At 36.6% G+C, this 25,747-nt stretch overlaps 1 protein-coding gene across 3 annotated transcripts in view; it reads left to right on the top strand.

The window, feature by feature from the left end:
- Positions 1-25,747, top strand: part of NKAIN2 (sodium/potassium transporting ATPase interacting 2) — a 515,822-nt gene that overhangs the window by 254,236 nt on the left and 235,839 nt on the right. For all 3 annotated transcript variants that reach the window (XM_038130925.1, XM_038130924.1, XM_038130926.1), the window contains one exon: positions 21,948-22,028. In XM_038130925.1, coding sequence (XP_037986853.1) covers positions 21,948-22,028 — 81 coding nt within the window. The remainder of the gene's footprint in view (positions 1-21,947; positions 22,029-25,747) is intronic.

The raw sequence follows: 25,747 nt of genomic DNA on the forward strand, positions 1-25,747 counted from the left end.
AAGTATAATCACATTTGGAGAATAGAGGTTCTAAATTCTGATCCACAGTATCATTGACTGAAAAGAGAATTTATGCTGGAATTTAATATAAAACTAACACAGAACAGAAAAACAACTTTTCTTTTTAAATAAAATCAAATTTAAATGCAAATCTACAATGTGAGAGGATTTTTTGCCTACTGAGCTTTCTAACCCTCATAAACAGAATGGTGACTGCATTTCAGATGTATGGAGGATGTGTAGCAGGAATTTTGAAGCTACCTTACCAAACCAATATATCTGGTCAATCTTGCAAAACCACTTTTAATAATATTTATGCAATATATTAAATAATTTACATTGCTCTGCATGTCTTCCCCTCCTGGGAGTATTCCTTTAAATGACCATAATAAGCATGAAACTTCAAAACTGAGAGACAAAACAATCCAATGATTATAATCCTGTACATTTGAATATTAGTTGAAGTTGAAAGCAAATCCTACATTCATGTGGAATATTCTTAGTTCACTGTATTGATTGTTCATTGTCATGGTTTGACGCTGGCCCAATGCCAGTGCCCCCATGAAAACTCATTCTTTTCCGGTGTCTGCTGTGAGATGCGATCAGAGACAGAGCAAAGCAGGCCTCCACTTGTGAACAAGAAAAAAAAACTTTATTATCACACAATTACAATAAAATGAACACACAGAGCAGAATGGAAAACCTTTTAAACATTTCTCCTCCCCCCACTCAATTCTCACAGAATAACACAAAACCTTAGATCTTAATCTAGTCCATCACCCTTCAGATAATCAACTCAGTCCATCTCCACCCTTCCGACAATCACTTCTCATTTCATTAAGGAGAGAAGGAGCCCTCCTTGTGCCACCACAGGTAAATCCCCGTCACTCAGCAACTACACGTCGTGACTTCTTCCTTCCATGTTCAGTGCTCTCACCACTGCACATGGACCAGAGCTGCTTTTAGGGTTTTTCCTTTTAAGGATGCCTTGCCCAGTTCCAGAAGAGAACGACAGTCTCTCACCTTTTTGGGACAACTGTCCCCCCCAATATTTCACCCCCTGGGGCCGAGGGGTCTCACCATCATTTCATCACCTGTCGTCTCTGCTCACATCACTCCTTTGGTGCCGCCTCCCCCTAAAATGCAGTCTCTGTATTACAGGAAAGGTTCTATCCATGGCTAATACAAGAAAAGTCCAGCCAAAAGCCACTCCATCATCTCCTCCACCTAGGATTTTCTCAACTTCTCCCAGTCCTTCTTCACTTGCACAACTCTGCATCACACTTGCGCATTCCTTCTTATCCGTTTCTCTCCTCTCTCAGCTCCCGGAGGATCAGCATTTGCAAGGTTTTCCATCGTCTCACAGAAGGGTTAAAATCACAGTTTCTGCTTATCTCGAACTCCCACACTACTCATCGGGCACTCTTCCCCTCGTCGGGCCCCCCCTTCTCTTCCTGGGCCAGGCCAGTGCTTATCAAGTTCAAGATAGCACTGGCACCTCTCTCCTTCTCTCTCTCTCCTGAGAAAGGGGGGCTGCCCACTACCTCTCCGAGTTCTTCCACCCTTCCGTCTCTTCCAAGGCTCTGGCCCACCTCCCTTGGCCGCGTGGTTTTCCCCTCCCCCACCCAGCCCGAAGCTGGGCAGGGGAGGTCTAACTCCTCCATCCACCGGAACCAAGAGAGGACGATCCCCTGGGAGCTCCTCGCTTTTAACCCCTGTGTTCTCAGAGGCGGATCCATATCCTCAATGGTCAAACCAGGTGCCAATATCCACATCTGGGCACCTATTGGTTTGACCACTACCACCTCCCAAAAACTCATTTCCTCTCAAACCACGACATTCATATAAGTAAAGCAGCTTTCCTTTCATGTGAGTTCTGAAACAACCTCATTAGAACTTGGTACTATCTTCACCAAAACTACAGAGAGGAATAAAATATTACTGTTAAGTTTGGTATCTAGCAGCCAATGTATCAAGAAATTGTCTTATATAAGTATGTAGAATATATTTACAAAAGTACCTTTTGAGTAATTGTGATGTAAAAATGTCTAGAGTAAAAAGTTTTGTTTCTATGCATTTTCAATTTTGAAAAGGTGTTTCTGAGCATTATCACCTACTTATGTGAGTAATAAATTATACGTTCAATGGAAAATTGCAGACTAATTTCACACCTTTTAGTTTAACTAAGCTTTCTTGTCAGAATGCTGGGATTTGAATTATCACACAGTAAAATGCATGGTCTGTAAAGTTGCTCCTGTTAATATCATTATTAATCACTTTTGTTGCAGTAAATTCTAAATGCTAACCAAGAAGATGCTCTGTTGTGCTAAGCAGTGTAAAAATACAGCAATGGTGGGATAAGATAGTCACTTGGAGAGAGAAGTTAAAAGTGAGAGAACATAGCAATCACAGAGACAAAGGCAAGAGTAAACTTGAATGAGGAGACACCTGTGTTTTATCGCAGGTGTATACCAAGTTGTCATTTTGCAAAGGGATCCCCCGTTTAGATCCTAGCACCTAATGATCATTAGGTGAGACTGGATTTTTGTTATGGTTTCCTGTGACTGTCAAACTCCCTGGAGACTCTGGAAGTGGGTGTATCACCCCATGCACACTCTCAGTGTGCTGGAAGATGCTGCTGGAACAGAAGAGAAAAGCAGTGACATGCAGAGGCTTAGCACAGGGGATTCTAGTCATAACTGCAGAAAGGTCTCAGGCTCTGATGTTCCCTGTCTGGCTTCTTTCTGTGATTGTAAAGGCAGGAGAGTCCCTCTGAAGTTTTACCTCATTTGCCTGGGGAACAGAGAGGGATCACTGTGACTCTGTCCAGTATCTGCTGTTTGAAGCATGCTGGGGTACAATTATTATGGAAGAGTTTATTGATTATCTTAAAAATAAGAGCTTGCAGATAAGCCTCTTTACAGCTTTGTCTACTTTTCTAACAAGATGACATGTTAGATGCCATACACGTTATTAAATGTCTAGCCTGTATCAGATACAGGATGTCACAAAGAGATGACACAGTTATCACAGGCCAGCAGACACGAGGATTTAGAATCCTTGTCTGGATTATAGCCCTGGTGTAAATACATGGGAAGCTATTGCTTTCAGTGGAACTTAGCTGAATGTATTAGCTAAAAATTTGTTGTTAAGGGCTAAAAGTAATGCTGATAAGAAGGGGTTTTTTTCCCCCATGGTAAATGAAAAGAAATAACAACACCACCACCAAATTAGCAGCATAACTGGAGGAGTACTTGTTTTAGAGCCTGAAAATAACCAGCATCTATTTTGTCAACACCTTCCTCCCTTTCAAAAATCTCATGATATTGCAGGTGCAGAATTTAGTTCAGGACTTGCTTTTTATTTTTGTGACATGAATTTAATTATCATGGAAAGAGGCAACTTGATAGCATTAAAAATTAAGTCATGTTTTTTTTATACTCTGAACAGCCACGAGCATAGTGTAATTGACATCTGTGTTAGCATCTGCATTATAACCTGACAGGTAGCTCATCCTAGGCCAATAGGTGGAAGAGTGGATTAGTTCCAATAGTAATGTATGTAAATTTTCCATGACAGAATCTTTGGCCTGTCTGCCACATATAATCTGATCAAAATAGGTAATTTTTTGTAGCTCTCAATACTGTAGTTTCTAAGTGCTTCACAAATATTTCACATTATCAGCATTTTAAAACTGAAAAAATTAGGTCATATTTCTGAAAAATAAATATATAGATAGAAGCATAACATCTTTCTTCCAGCATAATCTGCTGCTTTAGGAAGATTTTAAATTTTTTTTCTTCTTTTTTTTTCTTTTCTTTTTGCTTCTTATTCTATTTTTTTCCAATAGAGGAGGTTTCATAACATCATTACAAACATTGGTAAAATAATTAAGTTTTGATAGAGTGTCTGTTAGACAGCCACTGAATTTATTAAAACCAAAACCCAAAGTTCATTCTTCGATAGTATAACATTTATCATTGCATTTTGTTCTGCCAGCTATCTCATGCTTAGTGAGTATTTAGGTTCCAATGATTCCAATGTACTTTGCTTGAATGTAATAAATTATATTTACATGTATTTCACAATGAGGATTAAATTTATCATGCTAGTCTAATGCATTTGATAACAAAAAAGTGTAGAGGATCTTTGCCCATGCAATAGATAATATCTGATGATGACCCCAGAATTCCTTCATTTATTGCTGTTTATTGAAGCTGTTTGATCCTGTCATATAAGAGAAATGGTTAAGAAATCTTTGATATGTCCTCTTTAAATCTATATAGGCTTGGACCTACATTTAAGATCCAGTGTGAAATTCCTGAGCATGCTGTGTAAATGTTTTCAGTGCCAGCTTAATATTTTTTCCACTTTTCTTATCACATAGAAAAATGTACTGTTAAATTTTGCACTGTGTGGAGTTTGCTGAAGGGGAAACACAAATGGACATTCAGGAGTGATGTAGGGCACACACAGAGAGAGACTAAACACAAATAAACAGTTCCACAGCAACTCCACTATGGGTCATTAAGAAATGAGAACTTTGCAGAGAAGTCACAAGAAATTGCAGCATTGTGTCTCTGATTTTTAGCTCCTGAAACCAGTGAAATGTGAGTCAGATTTTATCATTAACGCATTTGGGTGGCAAAAGGGAAAATACTGGGTGACAAGAAATTAAACAAAATAAATCAATGCTTGTGTAGGTGGTGAGGAACACAAGGGTCTTGTTATAAAGGTAGAAACCATCATCATCCTTTGAACCTTTGCTGTCTTTAGAAAAGGTTTGAAGAGTTCCTGCCAGGAATAAGATGATGCTGAGGTTGTTGTTTGTTTGCTTGCTTTTTTCATTCTTTTTAATTTATGGAGTCTCTCTAAAAATACGGCAACATTTTTTTTCTGGTACTTATGCTTGAAAATGAGTCAAAAAAGCCATCAAAGCTTCTTACATACTTTGTCACAAAGAAACAGAAGTTTCTGTAGGCTTTTGGGGGAGGCAATTGTTGGGATTTTTGATAAAGAAATTACAAGAAGAAAATAAGAAGGCATTGTTATGGGAATAAAAAAATAAAAATGAAAATAAGTAGTTACTAAGACAGGGAGAACATTGAAGACTGCTTACCTGATCTTTCTTAGGAGAGCAATACAAAGCAGGAAATCTCATACTGCTAGGAAATCTCTAAATATGCCAGAAGCAACTGACAAGTGTAAAATTATTCTTGGAGTACAACAAAGCTAAAAACAAACTAAAAATATTTCAACATCATGTCTGACAACAGAATAAAAAAAATTAAAAACCAGTTGTAAACTCAGTGTTGGAAAGAAAAGGTGTTAGGCTGATATTTGAATGTTACTGTCTGGAAAGGTGTTGTTTGGAGTCCTTGATCTTTATATTTGCACTGTTTTTGTCATATCATTTAAAATGAAACTGAACTAAACCAAAACATCCTTATAAATAACAATGAACTAGGAGCTTTGTATATATAATTTTTTAATACTTTTTTTTAAAATCAAAATATTGGAAAGGAGGATAGCATCATAATGAAGCAACATTTATATATATATATATTTATGTATAATCAAGGTTGGTTTTCATAAAACTGTTCTTTAATAACTGTTAATGCATGAAAATGCCACAACCCTTATGATAAATTTTTCAAAATATAGCTATGTAGCTAATAGTCTTGGTGTCTTCCAGTTGTGAAACTAAATGAACCCAAGCCTTGTCTTCTGCTTAGAATTACTATAAAATGAGAAAATTAGCCATAATTCTATACTTTACCTATCCACTTTAACATCCATTTCTTAATTGCTTTCTACTATGTAGAAAACAAAGGTAGTAAACTAATTATATAAAAAATTTCAAATTTGCTAGACGATATATTGTCTCTTTCCATTTAATTCCTGCAATTCTCTTATTGCTACATTTGATCCACAAGGTGGGGTGTCGAAAAACATAAGGAAAGGAGTTTGCCTCACCAAACAGATCTTCTCACTTGATCTGTCATATCAGTGATTTATACGTGCTGGCTGCATATTATTTTGAGGAAGAATTCTTAGCAATGCAATTCATGCCAGAATCAAGAATTTAGGGGACTAACATGCTTCTTTAGCTTAAATATTCAGGACTTTTCTCTGTTTAGGTAGATGTTCCCATATCTTTCTTTCATCAATAAAAATGTTTCACTGGAGGATTTTTCAGGCCTAATTTCTGCAGATTTATATATATAGGCAGTCATTTATTTTCCACAGCAAAAGACAGAAAATCCCTGCTGAATCAAAACAATTGTATAGACCAGTAGTCTTTTCAGTGAAAGTTAGGGGATCACGTTTGCAGTCTGCACTTGACACCTTCTCTAAGACTTGCCATCTATTAGTTTGAATGTTCTTCAAGTACATCCCATGGGATAACTAGAAAAAGATCCACCTCATTGCTTCCTAATGCATGTTCAGTAGGCAAAATCTCCAATGTACTTAAGCAGTGCTGGGGAAAATAGGGAATGTAGGTTAGAATTTGAGGCTACACAGCAGCCACAGCAGCCTCTTATGCTGCTTCATCTGCTTTCTGCAGAATTTTGTTCAAAAATGAGTGCCATGGGAATGTCACCACAACAGCAGGTTTTCACTTAAACTGGGAGAAGATAAGGTGGCTACAGAGTACCAGGGTGCACTAATTATCCTTTTCTCCCCAGGCAAGCACGATCTGAGGCACCTCCAGGCAAGCACGATCTGAGGTTGGGTGAGACAAGAAAGTGTTTAGTAATGGGAAAGGACAGAGATTTCTAAGTATTTTCCTCTTTATAGGTATGCATATGCAAAAAAAACCAAACCAGGTAATACAATGAGCATTTACGTAAGTCCCCAGATGAATCCCTATTTATACTGCTCAGCCAAGACTTTCTGATTCCTTTGGACCAATTCTGTCTGGTAGGGGAGAGTTTTCTAATTTTATAACTAGATATATGTGGAAAGTCTATGGTTGTTCTAGATTTCTTTATTTTCATTTAATGCCAAACTGCTCTACTGGTGATTCCACTGCAATTCTGTTAGAAGGCTGGTCCTGCAGCTGAGGTTGTAAACATAACCTATCTGTTCTTTTATCTTTCTTGCCATTTCATTGGTGTTATGGGAGAGAATTCAACTGCCATGGAAGTTTTCTTTATCCTTTTGGTCCAATTTCTTGCTAATCACTACTGACCTAACAGTGGTACTCTGACAATTCTTTTTCTCTTTTTTTTTTTCTTTCTTTTTACCACTTAAGGTTTTGTACTTTTGTAGTTATCTTTCTGGCTTTTGTTCCCCAGTGCTTATGTGAGACACAGATCTTGTCTACATTTGAGAATTATCTTTTTCTTCTGACAGTAAAATTACACTTTTAATGCTTTTATTCTTTAAAATACAATCATACTCTCCAATAACCTCTTGTGGCTTATATATTTGAACATTATCTTATTTACTTAACCTTTAACATGCTTCTTCCTTTTTTGAGAATTTATATCTCTTTGCAGTATTAATACTTCTATCTTCCTTAGCCTCTTTGCTTTGGAAGTTCTCCTGTTTGTTCTCTGTATTACTAATACTATGGGATACATTTAAAGTAGAAATGAGGGCAAAGGAATATTTAGCAATGTAGAGAGATGAACAGAAAAGAGCAGCAAGATTTGGGCAACTTATTGAAATTTCTTGTAGAAAAAGGACAGCAGATCTTTTCGATGGGACTGTTTCTCTTAAGTATCATCAATGAATGGGGACATATCAGTTAAATATTACTGAGGTCCCAGTAGTGCATTTGCTGAACATGTGAAGTTCTGAACAAGGCTGGGGAAAAATAAATTATTGTATCTATTCCAGAGTGATAATCAGGTTTGTCAATAAGTGTTTATATGTAAAGTGATCCAGTGGTTTCCGTTACAGAACCTTGATATTTAACTACTTTTATAAACAGGCTGCATTTAAGCCCTTCAAACTAAAGTTTTTCCCAAATGTATTTATTATTTTTACCATTAAAGCAACTCAGTCTTTCTGATCATCTAGATTGATGGAACTAAAAGCAAACCAAAAAAATATAAATAAAAGAAAGTGGGGTTTTTTTGTTTTGTTTTTTTTCTTTGTTTTGTTCTGACAGCCATTACATAAATATGTTCTATGACTCTTCTTTCTTGCAAAGCCAGTGTGACATTTGACATAGAAAGAAAGAGGGAAGAGATGCCACAGGGCATCATTTCATGCTGTCTCTTGTCCACATTACAAATTGAGCTAGATTTGTTAGAATGGGCAGTGATTTCAAATCGGGATGGCAACAAACTCTAGGCAGGAGAGCCAGAATGCAGCCATCCACCCTGCAACTGAGCCACAGTGCTGAGGGAGCAGGCTTTGCTTCTGCTGAACAAAGGGATGAACCCTGGGGGCTACTCAGGCCCTTGCTCAACCCATGCCTCTACTGGCTCAGGCAACTGGCATCTTTGTAGAAGGGAGAACAAAGAGGACCATTTTATTTCATGCCAGTGGTGAGGAGGAGAGGCAGGAGCCATCATTCAGTTTGGGGAAAGAGGAGAGGGCAGAGCACAGAAGCCTGTAGTCCATACAATTCTGAGTGGTTGCCTTCTGTCATTTTGTTGCCTTGATTGGCACCGTTTTGTTTTGAGAGGCTGAGAGTCTCTAATGGCTCACATGTTGATCAACATCTCTGTGTAACAGTGGCTTTGGGATTCTTTTTGTTTTCAATGTGTCCTTTAAACAGCATAGAAGTATTTATACCTATGCATTAACAGAAGACTCACCTGGGAGCTATTATCAGCTCATGTGGAAGACGCTGCTCATCGCACATTATTAACTGTGGCTACTTGACTGCATAACACCCACTATCCACAGTGCAAGTGCAGTTGAGAAAATGCTTACACATACACTTTTTCAAGCGCTGGAACAAGAATCTATTAAAGCTGCAAATGGGGCGCCCGAGACCGAGAAGCTTCCAAAACTGACACTACCTCTGTGACCTTTATTTAGCCACCTGTGTTTTTGAATTATGCTACAGTCCTTAATTGTGTGATCAAAGTGAGCATCTCCTTATTAGTGTACAACATGGTTTTCTGGAACTGGTAATGAATAACGTGGTTGCCTTCAGCACCCCAGACTCATTTGTGGCAGAAATTTCTCATCTCTAACATGGGACTAATAACTATTATCCTGCCCAGCCAGTGCTTTAGAAAGGTAATTCATGCTTAAGATGCACTCAGGAGCTACAGTAAGTCAGCTAGCCTAAGAAAATCCAACAAAGAGGTGAATTTGGATGATATTCAGTAAATAAAGCACAAGCATGGACTGGGTGATAAAGGCAAAAAGAAATGTTGAACAGCAACATCCAATGAACCTCTACTGTGATACATTAAAAAAAAATTGGATGTTGATGTAAATGATCATGGGTAACTTTGCATTCTTTTCTAATTTTTCCAGGATTTTACTTCAACTTGCCTTTGGATGCTTGAGAATATCTTCTTTTTTTCCTTTTTCTTTATTTTTATCTTTGCATGGAATACATTTTGTGCTTGGACAGAAATATGCTTTTGACATATCTGAGCAATCAGGCCAGCAGAATATTCTAATTTAATTCAAGCATGAAATATAAGCCTGAACTTTAGCTTGCATAGATACAAGATCTTTCAATAGCCACAAAATTATCTGGCTGATTTTGAGACAGCAGCAATTAGGAAATGGCATTATTTTCCTACTGGGTGTTTCAGTACATATTTCCACGTACCTGGTGGAGTATGCACTCTTTCCGGCACTTTGAAATGAAATTGGAGAGCAGGAGAAATCCATTCAATTTTCATTATAACTTCCAGAATTTGGAATCATTCAGTCTGGTTGCTTAAAAACCCAATGCTTTTCCAAGCACATTTATCAGTTTGTCATGCTGTTGTCTCCTGTCATAAAACTGTCATCACAGTCTCTCTGATGTGGCAGTGCTGGGGGCACTGGCAAAGGTTCTTGGCTCAGCTGTGCTCAGATTTTGCATGGCAAGTTGGGCTACACCAGTGAAAGTCACGTGGCTCTTGTGCCTCAATGTGGAAGCTACCGTGCCTTTCATTGCTAGTGTCATCGAATGCCATCTTGACATCTGGATATATTCCCACGCCATTTGAAGTATCAGCTCTTTATTCTCCCTCACTGTTGACCTTCCTTACCTTCTTATAGTTTTTTGAGCTATCATCCTTTCAACAACCTGCTATTTTTACTTTTTCTGAAAAGTGCTGGGAAAGGATCTGTGTAGCACTGAATGTTTATCAAAATAATGTGTATAATTTTCTACCTGAGTTGTGCATAGGTCATAGTGCCAAGAAATATATGTAAGAATCAAAGAATCGGAAGAAAAGCTAGGTTGGGAAAAAACCCTGATAATCATTTTACCAATATCCCTCTAAAAGTGAAGCAATGTTCTGCAATCTGATGTTTTAAGGCAACCCACAGTTGCACCATTAGTTTTCTTGACTATACTTGCTAAATCTCCTAACGTTCTTACATCAGAAATTATGCTGAAATTGATTGTATTTATGATATGTGACAAGTTCATATGCTTCTTGTATGCTGAAAGTCAATTTAATTCCCTCATCGTGTTTTTCTCAAGATTTTTTTTTAAAGACTTGTTTAATTTAAAGCTTAAATAATCTTCTTAGATTCCAATTTGCTGAGTTAGGAGTGTTATAAGAAGAAAATGAGGTCTAGCCATAGATTGAAATAATATCTACTCTGAACAATGGTCCTGAAAACAAAACCAAAAAATGGTGTTAAAATTTCTGTCAGAATTGTGTGCCATATCTTTAGGACAAACTAAGATTATTTTTCTATCTCAGATCTATGATTTCATATAATAATTTGTTTTCTTTCCTCTCGATCTAATCCAATTCCATTTGCAAAGCTTTCCTGGTTTCAAATTTGTAAAATGGGATGAGTATGTATTTTTGCCGTATTTTTTTCCTTTGAATTAGAGGTATATGGTGCACAGTACTTAAACTATGCTCATAACCTGCCCTACTCTCATTTTGTTTTATAGTGGCTTTGTTCATCAGCGTCTTATCTGCTTTTATTCTGTTTCACTCCCAGTACCATATTTTTCTTTGTAAAAGAGATACAAAAATGGTGATGGCAAGACCCATTTTCAGCGAGTGGAAAAAAAAGAAAAAAAGCACAGACAGTCTATTAGTATTTCAGTTCTAGCATTTCTTCCTACAAAAGAAATGGCACTTTTGTGGCTATACAGGCTACCCATGTAAAACCTTTTTTTTGGCACCTCTGTGCACTGAAATCGTCCAACTAGCTGATAAGCAGGCACCATGCCACCAAAGCAGATGGGCAAAGCTGCAGAGAGCCAAAAGACAATGTATGTGCATCAAGTGTGGATGTTGGTGGCAGGCTTCCCAGTCAGTGATGTCTTAACGATTAAATGTCTCGAGTTTTTTGCATCTGTAGTTACAGAGATGCCAGCCTTACTGTTGAATCATGTTTGAAATTTTCTCCTGGTTTGTTTATAAATTATAGGGAATTTTTTGTGAATACTTTACCTAGAAGATACTTGGAACAAGAGGGTTAGCAGTAAAGGAAATAGTAACAATAACTTTCCCCAGCCCTGAACAGCTGCATGTTCTCTCCCAAAACCAAGCAAACAAAAATTCCAGAAAGTGATAGTGTTTTTCAGGGTATTTGAGATGTGCAGATGAGAGAAGTAACAGGTACTTTAAGAGAAAGAAAGTCAAATACAATCAGAGATATACATTTACCATAATATTACCAATAAAAGGATTTGGAGGTGATACCATGAAAGAAACGCTCTCAAAGGCATGAATAAAGAGCAATATGCTATTTTTTGATCATATCACATTTAGGGAAATAGAATTTGACCAGTCTATGTATATTAAGAGGGCTGGACCACAACATTATCTGATTTCATTTCTAGTTTCTTCTCAGAACTGCAAAAACCTGGGACATGGAATATTTTTAGCTGATGTTTTTTGATGCCAGTTGAAAGAGAAGGGAAAGACAGTTTTCCTAATATCATCTAAGACAAGGAACTTTTTTTGTTTCCTGAGTGATACAGAGCAAACTTGCACACAGAGCCAGGTATAAACCTCCTTGAGGAAGGCCCTAATGCATCCAATGAGCAAACAAAGTGTGTTTTGGTGATTTGGGAAAAATCAGAGATTGATTTGTTGATAAAGAAAATGCTTTAAAAATAGTATTTCATTTGAATATATGCACTCTGGTTTCAACACAAAATGTAGTTTTTTTAGACAAACACAGTCCTAAATCTCCCTGAAGAAACTAGAAAATTAAGTCCATTCTGTATTTTATCCTCTTTTTGGAAGTGATGTTTGTGTATCTACATTCATTGTTAAAACTTCAGATTTCTCTTTTGTTTAATTCAGTACCTTCACGATTGAAAAAGACTGAAAAAAACCGTGATACTGATGTTGTATTAAAACATACTGATCTTGTCAACCAGGCAGTCCTGCCCATCAGATTTACTAGAAGGGAATAAGGGAATTGGAAGAGCATTCTTTGTCTTCTCTTCCTTAGCTGTGGCTCATTAAGAGTCACTCCCAGAGTCCGTCCCACAGAAGTGGGCGCAGTGACACTCTCGCAGGTAGGCACCCCCTACTCAAAAAAAATGTGTCAGTTCCATGAGGCTGGGTTTTGTGCCTCCTGAATTGAATTTGGCTCCCTCCCCTCCAGCTACCTTAACCTCCTGAACAAAATTCAGTCTGGCTCCATGGTATGGCTGGCTGTAAACACTCTGCAGATCCAGTTTCTATGTGTTATATCTAAAGAAGGGGAAGTGACCTTTGCCATTGACTGGTACTCTCAAAGAAGCTACTAACCTCCCAAAACAGAGTTGCCAGCCAGTACTTTGAAGGGCTATGTGGTCCATTGTGTGACTCAGAAACACAAAGTCTCCTAGTATCTTAGCCATGTCCCAGTTTTTTTCCCCGAAGTTTTGATGTGGTCTAAGGAATTTCTTTAAAATTGTGCTGTAAAAAACAGTTTGGGAAGAGGCAAAAAAGAATGTGATGGTCCTCATTTATGTTTCCTGTGCTATATCATTAGTCAACATTATATCTGCTTTGGAATGTGAACATTGAATTCCATACTCAAAGCTCTGTGGACTTAACCACTAGGCTGTTCAACAACTTTGTCTGTTAAGACATTAAGACAAAGAAAACGGAAGGAGAAAAACAATACCTGGGAAGCCGAATAAAACCATCTCAATTTATCAAAAAGATAATATTATAAATGGCTTAGTTTTAGTTTTAGCAAGCATTTCGGTATATTCTCTGAGGGGGATGGATTCCCTTTATAAATAGTTGTAGTTGGCACTCAAATACTGAGACATCAATAAAAGAATCTAAATAAATGTCAGTAGACTTCTGATCCTAGCAACAGTAGCTATTGATTTTATTTTTTGCACTCTGTTAAAAATGAACATTGAAAGAATTCTGATTGTCCTGATTTGTATTTTTAATAGAGGATTCAAATGGGAACAGCTGCTAAACATTTCATTAAAATAAACTGTTCAATGACTGAATGATAGTCAAGATTTTTCTTTTTGGGTGTTTCTGAAAAGCCCAGAGACACCAAGGAAACAATCAATACATGTCTAGCTTCATCAATTGCTAATGTCAGAAGCAAATTACTACTTCCCACTTTTCCAGTGAGAAGCCTTTCTTGTTAGATTACAGTGAGGTTTCGTGTCTTATGTTTATTTTAGCTGACACGAACACCCTTCCTTACTCACTGCACTTTGTCCAGTTTAAACTGGAGGAAGTGAAAGTATTCCTAACTGAGGGCTGGCCACTGAGCAGAATAGGCAGATTCTACCCAGGACTGCCTCAGGCTGAAAAGGTCTGGGAGAAGTGGTCCCCAGCTGGTGAGCCTGGGTTACCCTGGGTGGAATGCAGACATGTGGCAAGGTGAGCACAGCACAGAGCCCATATGGAGGAGCACTGCTGCCTGCTGAGGGCCTGGGCCATCAGTGTGGCCTCTTGACCTGGCACCACCAGCAGAGCCCCTTAGTGGAGTGATCCCTGGATTGGGCAATGGCAAGGAGCGAGCAACCTCAATTCTTGGCAAGGGAATAGTCACATATTCTGCAGAAAAGCAATTACATAATCCTCTTGAGCACATTTTCAAGTATTTTCTAACAACTAAGGCAAACTTGTACATACAAAACCATTCTGCCACCTATCCCTTTTCATGCTAAATTTGTGGGATTTTTAATTTTTTTTTTTTGTATTTTTCAATGTGGTAATTCCATAGTAGTATTGACTCTTAGATGAGGCCTTTGATAAAGCAGTTTATAATATCCAATAATCTTGTTCATGTTTCTTTTTCACTGGTAATAAATTGGTGAAATATTCTTGGGAGTCACAAGTTACAGTGAAATTTTACCAAAATAATTCCTTCAATTTTCTCCTAGGATGTCTTACAAGAAACATATCCATCATAGGCAGCTTGGATTCTGGTGAATGCAATTTCTGCACTGATAACTATGTATTACCTCTGAGGAAATCCAGGTCTTGAAATTCTTAGTATTTTAGGAGTATTCTAGAAGGTAGGGTTTGAAAAATTCTTTCAAAATATTTCTAGCCCTGTAATTGAAGAGCCAAATGAAAAAATCACATCATTTTGGTTTCTATATTTTTTCCTATGCCAACTTTAATATAAATTTAACAGCTGATTATAAAATGGTAAAAAAATAATGCCATTTCAAAGCCATTATTTTAAGTTTTTATATCTTGAACAGCATTGATTTCTACTGCTAGTAGCTCTTGAAGTAGATCCTGGTGAATTAATATTGGAATTGAAGCAGAAAGGTTAAAAAAGGTTCAAAACAGTGCTATTTTAAGGTTGACTATTGTGTAATGAGCTCAAGTTATGTCTTGAAATACAGAGATATAACAGGAATTCTGTTATAAATAAAGCATTTTGAGTTCTATTTAAATGAGAACTACAATTTTCCTATTACTTACATTTAAATAGTAATTTCTAATTTGAGAGACTTTATAATTTGTTCTACAAACAAAAGAAAGAGTACTGAAAAAGTTTGGAAATAACAAGAGGAAAAATATCAGTCCATCTGTGAATGTATGTATAGTCATTTGTCTGCAACTCGTTGGGTATGTACTGTGTTGCAGTACACTGAGTATTCAGATATTTGAAGTTACTTTCTGCTGATATATGTTTCACAGCACAGATGTGATCAAAAGATATACAGGAATTGATAGATAAGTGAAGCCAAACCAATTAAATTTCTACTGCTATGTCAAAAGATAAAATAAATCTTTTTAAAGTCCTTTTAAATCTTTAAGTCCTTTTAAAATTTCTGCCTTACTTTACTTTCTTTATACATTAAATACACTTTTGTTAAAAAGCTCAAGAGTTGTAACTTACTGATGCAGAAAAAACCTAAATCTCCACCAAACTGCCCCTAAAACAAAACAAAGAAACAAACAAAAACCAAACAAAAACCAAAACAACAAACAACAACAACAACAACAAAAACCAATCAAGAAAGACAATAAGAAAATATTTGAGATGAAAAGAAGAAAATTTCTTTGCTCCTCATTTGGAAGAAGAATGGCAGAAATATTGTTTTTTTAAAGAAAACTTATTTTTAAAAGTAACTTCTTAGTTCCAGAATACTTTCATTTGGGGATCCAGACTATTTGTAACTCCCTATTGTAACTGACTGAACAGTGCTACAGTGCTACAAAGTAAACTGAGTTCTTCTACATTTTGGCCATTCATCCTTCTAGCATCATATTGAAAGAAATTATTATTTGCAAGAATAGAGTGACTACACTGAGAAAATGTTATGTATTTTCCTTAGGAAAGCTGTATGAGTGGGCTGATGTGTCTCCAGAGTTGTTTGTGGTTTCTTGGAATGGAAGTTTGTCATTTAGTGTTGTGGGTTATATTTTCAGTGGTGTAGTTGGTCACTGATTTAGAAGCTGAAGAACAAATGCATGTGATGCAATACCAAAAACCACTTTTCTCAATCTTTTGCACTAAAACTTGAAGAGCTAAGAATCCAAGAAACAGGAAATTAACAAATTAACAGGAAATTAACAAATGAATTATTCAAACAAGCATTAATGAACCATGAGGAAGTGTAGGATATAAACAACAGTAGTTCTCAGAACATGTCTCTTCAGCAGTCCATCAGTGATATTTTACTCTTGTGATGTTTAAATTACTTTGGTATTTTTGTTTATGTGGGGAAAAAAGGAGTATATATCTGCATAGTGCAGTGTTACTTTCTAATTCTTTATGTCACCAGTGCAAGATTTTTAATGGGCTCTGTGACACTGGGAATTTCACCTCCAAAAGGTTTGGCTTTCTAAACAGCAAGGGTAGAGTGATCAGACACTGGGAAATGAACTGAGCCCTGAAAGTGCCTTTCCTCTGAGTGGAGTGTAATGGAATCTAGATGCTGCTCAGAGGAGGACATCTGCATTGCAGACATCTAAATGTGGGCAGATGGATAGTACTCTGACAGTAATGTGCTCTGTAGAAATTCAACTTATTTTATGCAAAAGGAGTTGGAGCCATGTCTTCAGAACGAAAAGCAAATCTCTGCTGTGCTTTCTGTTCCCAGCATAATTCTGGCACAAAGAAGAGGGAACAAAAGAGAAGCAGCCAAAAGGAAGAAGAAGCCCAGTGAGTTCCACTCAAGCTAGAACCCTTTGGCTATGAGTAGATTGAGGGCTGACTGCACATCATATCAATGTACTGGTCTGTGCCTTTATCCATTTATGACCTGACCAGAACATGCCTCAACTTTCCTCCTGTCTTTTATGCTTATGAATCCTTCTCATGCACATCAAGGGGAAAATAGAGGTAATGAATAACATAAAATCAGAGCTTATAACTGAGTTCAAGGAACTTGAAAGTTTGTACATAGCCATGGGGGGCATGGAAGCCTCTGGAAAGAAATTTTAAGCAGCATTTGCTCTATATCTGCAAGCACTGATTGCTCATGAGGAAAAAAACATTCCAACAGCAATTTTCTGTTTGGTAGTGACCAGTTCTGATACACATGACAGTTCAGCATCTTTCAGTCAGTCTTGGCAGAGGACACTAATTATTAAAGTATAATGACAAGGAAATAAAATGTCAGGCAGATTATTTTTTTTTTTATCTGAGGGAACAAAGGAAAATAGAAAAAAATACGTAAATGTGTGACTGATGAAAGACTGAAGAGTCAAGGAATCACAATACCAAAGGGTTAAAAAATTCCCTGATAAACACAAGAAGAAAACTAGACTGTCATTGCAATTTGAGACAGAAAACTACAGCAACTCAAAATGAATGCTACAGAATCAATTCATATTTCCTTAGAAGCAGATGCTCACAAGGATGGACAGTGCTCTGATACTATAGTCACGATTGAAAATAAAAAAAAAAAAAAAGCCTAGCAAGAAATATCTAAGTCTTAATGATAGGAAGAATTCAGCCAAGCAAAACTAGTGGAAGCTGCATGCTGTTACAATCAACAAGCAATGAAAAAAATCCAGAGAATTATGTCATTCTGCAGGAGCTTCCCAGTACATTCAGGAATGTCAATGAACATTTATTGAAGTTGAACTGGTTTCACAAAGTCTTCTGCTGCCAGGAATATTATTTGTTGTCAAGACTACTGGTTTTGGCCCTGAGCCCTTTTCAAGTGAGGCCTGTAGATAACTGCTGGGCAGGAAGAATTTCATCTGAATCATTAAAAGAAGAACACAGTCACTCTTTGTGTTAGGTTCCTGAGAGCAGCAGTTTGGTTTCAAACATCTGGTCCTTGTGCACTCAATCACTGAATCTCTGCTGCGTGAGAATTTGACTTCAGATTCCTCTTTGGAGTCAGGCTGTGGTTGCTGATCCTGCTCTGGAGTGGAAGCTTCCCACTGAGGTGTGGCTCCTGCTGGGCTCTAGAACTGGACTCTCCACCATGTTGTGCTGCCCATAGCCTCATCAGCTCTCCAGCAAAAGCCTCAGGCAGTGGGAATAGTAAGAAAACAGCAAAATGCAGAGCAGATGAAACCAGAGATGGTGCCTACTAAGCAGCCATGTGAAGTCCCACTGTAGATTGATGTCCTTTCTGCTTCAGATAGACTTCTCACAGGGGAATCTAGGGGATTCTATCAGTTCCAGCCATATGGAAACAAGGGGCAAAGATAGTATATGGATGCCAAGTATTCAGAATTTCACTTTTTGTCATATTTGATGGGGAAGAGATAGGTTTGAAAATTGTATTTCTAAGTGATATATCTTCATAGACTGGAGAAATTAGGGGAAAATTACTTTAGAAACCAAGATAATTATATTGTAAACAGTTCTTACTGCATTACTGGAAAGAGTTGCTCTTCCCAGACACACTGGGCTCTACGTAATCTTTGAGCAACTCAAGTACTGTTGTCCAGATAGCATAAATAATCACATATTTAATTGCTGTGGTAAATGTAGTAATTATAGAATCTTCAACTAAAATTGGGTAGATTTCTAAACATAAAATAAATAGCAAATTGTTAATGACAAGAACAATTCAATTGCTTTGAATTTCCACAATGTACGTCTCAGCCCTTTTATCCCCCCAAAAATTGTGTTTGTAACTGACTCATATCTCAGAAAAGAATTTGGAAGCAAGAGAAATGCCATGTAAAGTTATTAGAAAAAAAAAAATCTTTAATTTAAAATACTCATAGATATCAGAGTTTCTGGCTATTTATGCTTGAAAGGTAGGGGATATATTTCTACTTCAGGCAAAGAGTGACAAGAGTATTAGATGTGAGCTCTGCTGACCATATTAATATCAAAGGCAGTTGTGGCCTACCTGAACCTTTGCTTCTTGTGCCCTTGTGATCATTTTTCCATTTGGCTTAGGTATTAAGTGAAGTAATTTAATTTCTTCGACCTCCAGTTTCCCTGTTAGTAAACTGGAGATAATGTGACTTAGCCAACTTTGACAGAAGTGTGAAGAGAAATGTATAGATTCTCAGTACTGGTACAGGTATTTTAATATCTCAGTTTTCCATTCCCCAAGGAAAAAAAAATACATCCTACATTCATTTGTGATGGTTCATAGTGAATGTAACTACACAATATCAATAAATCATGAAATTCCTAATTCTCAAAATTCTTTGCAGAGGGTTATAAATTCATGTTTACTATTCAAGTCTTCACTCGTAACCTAGTTATACCTCTTTCTAGTGTGGATCTCCATAAAAATAATAAGCTTCATTGTCACTGCTGTGCCCCTTAGTATCTCCTGCTTGGTCAAGTGTGTATTCATCAAAGTTCTTGTATTGCTGTTATGTGATTGCTGTAGCATTGTGGTGGCTTCTGTCAGATAATGCAGCTGTCTTGAACTCCCACATATAAGAAAAAAATACAGCTATAGACCTTTGAAGAACTCTTATAAAATGTGCTTCTAATTAGATACATATAATAGTGTCACAGGGATTTGTTCACTGTCACAGACCTTCAGTGCTGATTTTTTTCAACAATTTGCTGAAGCATATAGAAAACAAGAGGCATTTATGACTGCATGTGATGCCAAGATAAGAGATGAGCTACATCTAAAGCTTCTGAAAGAAGAAGCAATGGGAAGCAGAAACATCCTTTTATTTCAAGACAACTAAACTCAGTGTTTATCTGCCACATTCAGGCAACAAGCACTTAATACAACATTTCAAAAGGAAAAGTTTAAAACATACTTTTAAAAGACACTTTTAGCCTTATCTGTAGTCCAATAACAAGAGATTCTTGTTAAATGAGTGTATCTAAAGGGCCGACAAATCAAATGTGTCTGTTTTTTGGTGATAAATTAGCAGTAAAAAAGAAAAGTTTTGTTTCTTCATGTAATAAGGTTCTCTACTGGCACAAGCAGTTCCAAAGTTCCTTGGTGTGTTCTGTTGAAAGTCCTGTGCACATTGAGCTTTTTAATCACTGTTGCTTGCATACGATGGGAGATGTTGTGCTATGAACAGCTGACCTAATGAAACCTGGTTTCCATTTTCTCTCTCTCGTATTTTTCCCTCTTCTTGTTGACTGATAAATTATGATTTTGTAAGTTCTTCTCTGTAAAAGGACTTAATAGTTTTTATTCCCATTTGTTTGCCCATTTTCCTGAAACTTTTGTGGGAAAATTATCTTCCAATATTCTTGTATTCTTTTGTCCAATTTGCTTAAAATTGTTCTCGAGCACAAAAATTTTTTCAAGGGTACAGAAATTGCACATTTTGTATCTTAGAGAAACCAACCTAAATGCAATATTTAGAATTTTCACTATAAGGAATCCAGTTATCTTCATATATCAGAAGGAGTGTTTTTATGATCTACATAAGAATATATAACATTACAGTATTACAATAATTGGCAGAGCCCAACAAATTAAAATGCTGAAAAGTTGATTAACAAAGCCAAATTGGGGTTATTGAATCTAAATTGATGGTTTTCTTCTCTTTTTTTGTAATTATAAAGCTCCATGTTACATGGGAAGAGGGGTGTGCTATGAGAAAATTACAGGAAAATGAAATGCTTAATATGTTTAATGTCTCAAAGTTTTGTTTTAAAAAAATGAATTTGTCAAGACTCTCCAGCTGAACTAAGTTCCTATTTTCCAAAGTTTTATTAGCAGCCTGCATTCAAAGTGTAGATGTTGATTAGCTGGGTCATCTCTGGAGATATTCTGACCTCAACTGGATAAATCCCTGCAAAACCTGATCCATGCTGGTTGTGCTTTGAGCAGAGATTGGACCAGCTGACCTCCAGAGAGTTCTCCTGACCTAAATAAATCTGTCATCTGTGACCAGAAAGAGCTGACCTATAAAGTATATGTAATCTGTATGCTTTAAATTACCTGAAATTACTTCTGTATAAAGCAATTCAAGCATTTATGGCTGTGTTAGCTTCCATTAAATCAAAACTATTTTTATCGTAACTTTTTAAAATCTGAACATGGTCCAACTAATAGCTAGACTGGCTGGAAATTATTTTGTTATCTATAAAAATAAGGCATTTGAACGGGTCTAAATTTTGGTCGTATTGAATATAGTCTCACTTTAAATTCTGGAAAATGGCAGAATTTTTTTATTTTCACAGTAGCTAGTAGATTAGGTTGAAAATGGCAAGTTGTATAATAGACAGCATAATGCAGAGCATCACTTGCAAGAGAAATGCAAGAAGAGTCCTGCATATGTTGTTACTGAAAGAAGAAAAAGAGATTGTCATTCATGACAAATATTGCTTAAATATGAATGCTTCTCCTATACATTCTGAGACCAAAAAAAAAAAGAAAAAAAATTAAAACCCCAAAGAAAATGGCAATTTAAAATTTAAAATGCAGTCTGCCTCCCGAAGGTGTTGAATAATTATGAATCTAACTTTGGAAGGTCACAAAATTCCCCCATATTTTGTAGAAATACTGCAAAAGATAGATAGATAGATAGATAGATAGATAGATAGATAGATAGATAGATAGATAGATGATAGATAGATAGACAGATTTTCTTTATGTTATATATGCTTGGTTTCTTGAGACAAAATCTGAAGTGTTGAAAAAATCCAGGACTAGTTCAATTAGGCTGTTATTTAGTAAGTTATAGTTGAATTTGAACAAAGTTACCCATTTGAACAAAGAAAGAGATACAGATTAATCTCAAATTAAAATGTCAGATTTATCAACTGTTTCTTGAAATGCAGGTTTTCTGCTGCAACTGAGTACTTACTAGGTCCCTAGACACTGTGTCAGGAAAAGGGAAGAATTTATTTGTAATTCTCTCCTACGTGTAACATTTTTATTCGTAGGCACCATACTTATAATCTGGTTTTGTCTTGGATTGAGCTAATGAACGAAATTTAACTCAGCTGAGAGTGGAATTGTTAATTCTGTGTTTCTCTCTTCCTCCCTACAGTATGCTGTCTGGCTGGTCCTTTGGGTTACATGGAACGTGTTTGTTATCTGCTTCTATTTGGAGGCTGGAGACCTTTCAAAGGTAGTTTACCACTGGATATGTTTAAGCCATCAACTCTTTGTTAACATGGCCCAGGCTGTGCTCTGTTTTGCTCATGCTTTTAGTGTTACCTAAATTAATGTCATAGCATGATATAAATTTGGAATACTCTGTGTATGTTAGAAACTTTTAAACCAGACAGTAATGAACATATACATTCTGATGCCTACAAAATAATTGTATATGTTCTTTAAAAGAAAATTACCTCTTTTTGTCCCACTCAGTAGCCCTTCAATACAAATTCCACCCATGTGAGAGACATTAATTAATGGTTTCATGAATACAAAACATTGCCACCTCAGGGGCAAACAAATATTTATTGTACCTTTTAGCTTGTTGTTACTTAGCTGGGTTCCTTTCAGGGGTCTTATACATAGTATAATAGTTGTAAAACAAGGGATCTTTCATTAAATTAAGATGTAAATTGAGGTGCCAGAACAGGTTGCCATTTGGCTTCATCAGTGTTTTTAAAGTTTATGCTTCTTGTAGGAATTTTCCTTGAACACTTATACATAGTAAAAATCTATAGCAAAAATATCTTTTCCTAAGAATGTTGTATTTATAGAGTTTTATTGACAGTGTGATAAAACATAAAGTGGCAGTTGCTAATGGCCTCATACCAACACTCTTACTTTCCAAGGTGTTCCCAGAAAGCTGGCAATTTGTGGAATAAAAGATTAGCAGTGGCAACAATTTTTTTTAGGGTAATATGCTTCCACCGAGTCTATTTATTGCTGAATTATGCTCACAGTGCTATGAACTGACCATCAAGGAGAATCCCCCATGTCAAACACATCACATTGTCTTCTTGACTCAGATTTTAATTTTTTACCTATATATAGGGAGTGTAGCCCAACTGTAAGTTACAGATGTAATCCTCTGATCCTTTGTGAGTTACTGATACCTTTTTATGCAGAAGGTTAAACACAATTATAGGAAGAATAAATGAGGCAGAGATACTTCCTTGCATGTTGTTTCTTTCAAATCACCCCCAAAGTACAAAAACTACTAGACACAAGGTATTTCATCCCCATGTATTCTGTTTCTTCAAAGATGATGACTTCAAAAGGATTGAAATTTCATTTCCTGAGGGTGTAAAGTAATTTTCTGCAAGTAAAACGTTACCCTTTCCTGGTTTTATACTTTCAGACAGACCAAATCTCATTAAAAGCTTGGCAAAAACATAGCAAATAAAAGAACTTGCACATATTATCTTTTATTTGGTCAAAATTCTTTCTTTGTTGCCAGGAGAACTAAGATATATAACAAGCCTGGCACCTGTTGTACGATTATACTCAACCCAATCCACCCTCTTTCCACCTTCTTGTTTCAGCCACCTGCATTCCCAAACTTGTAAAGGTTGGGATGCTTTCCTTACCTTGAGAAGTGAATGGGGGTGGGAAAAATAGAGGAAGGAGAAGTAGCTGTTTGAGCACTGGGTATAAAAACAGTGTAAGAACACTAGTAAGTAATAGTTGGAAATAAAATGGGCCACAAATGGTACCTAAAACTTGAATTATTTTTTTTTTTAATGAAGTCTAGGAATCATCATCTAGAATGTTTCCCAAACAGTCATAGGGTTCAGGTCTATATTTGAATGCAGTTTAATATTTTTTTTATTTTTTTGTTTCTAGAGATATTATTTGCTCCAGTGATATGATCTGCCTTAAAATACCCAGTAGAGTATATTCGATCCACTTTAATTGGCTTTCAGAGCACCAGGGTTGGTAAAGAGAGGCAGAAAAGGAAAAGTTCAGAAAAAATAAATTTTAAAAAATGGTAGAGATCAACTCATTATCTACAAAAGATCTAAGTCACATGTGGGGCATCATTCTCCTCTCCTTTTCAGCAACGTCAAGACTTCCCCACATGGGAAATATTCTAGAAGATCTAGTGCTTGGAAATATACATCTAATGCAAAGATACCCCACTATTCAGGTTGATATAACTTGCCCCCCCATTCTAGATCCTTCAGAGGCTCTGGCTGTTTTACACACGCAGGCATCTTCCAGAATAGATCATTTCAAGTGTAATGTTTCTCAGGTCTATTCATAAATCTTTCACTGAATCTTCTTTATTATTTATATTTTCATCTGGGAATAACTGCAATTTTAAATCTGTGGTGATAAACCTTGGTATTTTCTTTGTTTGCAATAGTATGTAGAACTTTGAGAAAAGCTCTGGGTCTGAACCAGTGCTAAATAGAGAATAAAAAACAACCTTTAGGCAAGTACCAGAGGGATGCCTCTGAGGTTGTAAACCATGAAAGAGGATCCTGTGCAGCATGGCTTAAAGAATGGATAGGTTAAAATTACAGCCTAATAATAGTTCAGATTGGTATAGTTTATTTTTATATGTATTATTTATAGCTTGCTACAAAATAAAATAAAGAAAAGACAGGGTTTTTTCCAAAGTTTTAAGAAAGCTTTTTTTCAATGTGTACAACAATTTTTCCATCATCACCTGCTGAGATAATGGAGAGGACATATTTCAATTGTTAATATACTTATTTTACTTGTGGGGGTGGAGGTCATGACATTTTTACAGCTTCTCATTATACTGAAAGAGGTCTGTAAGGACTCAGAAATTTTCAGAACAATGAGATAAGCATCTCTAAAGAGAATGAGGAGATTCAAGGACTATTTGTGAACTTCCATGTAAATCTGTTTGCATTATACATCTTTACAATCATAGATATCTTGTGGAAAATGGTGTCACACCAAGTATTTTCTGTCCTTGAGGCACAGTTATCTTTTCTGAAACTCTATCACGGCAAGATGGAATATTTATGGCTTTGTGAGAATGGTTTGTAACAAAGAGGAAGTAAAATCACTTGTTCTTAACCTTGATTTTTTTATGTGGATCTGTGAATAATTGCCTAGAAAACCCACTTCACAGTCTTACTTTTCAGTATTATTCTTCAAAAAGATTTAGTTAGTCTGTGTGTTGCTTTGCTAACTGGTGACTGCCATACTCTCTATAAGTAGGACTTCAAGGTGTCAGGACTGGTAATATTTATTTTGGCCTGTGGCTAACCAAATGTACCACATGAAAAGCATAACCTCTTATCTTGAATGAGGCACATCTGAAGTACACTAGTGAAATAAATTTAAAAAAAAAGGAAAACATAATAGAAAGCATTTCTGAGAAAATGTAATATTCTTGTGATTTTTTTAAACCCAGCAAAGTAAACAAGAAGATAAATTCAGCTATGCCAGAACAACAGCAGAAAATACTCACGTGATTAAGAACAGCACTCTTGATTCAAGGCATTTGAAAGCTTCCCCTAATGATGTCTAATGATACCACAAGCAGAAAATAAGCAGAATAAGAACTATCATACTCCCACTTTTAGTTTTGAAATGACTAAACACATTTTGCTGAAGGAAACCCTTTCCTGAGGTTGTACTGGTCCCATCACAGGCGTGGGAGTGGAGAGACTGTTGCTGTCAGCTGCTGGAACTCAAGGCAGAGGCTGGGTTTGGGGTCCTGGACAAGGCGACCAGCTGGGCCTCAGGGTCCAAAGCAGCCCTTGCTGCACAGGGTCCCATCCTTGAGTCTTCTGGTTCTCTTTGCATTCAGCTCTATCTGTGTGACCAGATCCGAGAATTCTCCTCTCACTGTCGCCTGGCTGAGCTCCATATCCTCTTTACCATAGTCCCCAGAGTACTATGTGAGTATGACCAAGAGTACATGTCTGA

This window comes from Motacilla alba, chromosome 3, assembly GCF_015832195.1.
Source record: "Motacilla alba alba isolate MOTALB_02 chromosome 3, Motacilla_alba_V1.0_pri, whole genome shotgun sequence".
Classification (NCBI taxonomy): Eukaryota; Metazoa; Chordata; class Aves; order Passeriformes; family Motacillidae; genus Motacilla; species Motacilla alba.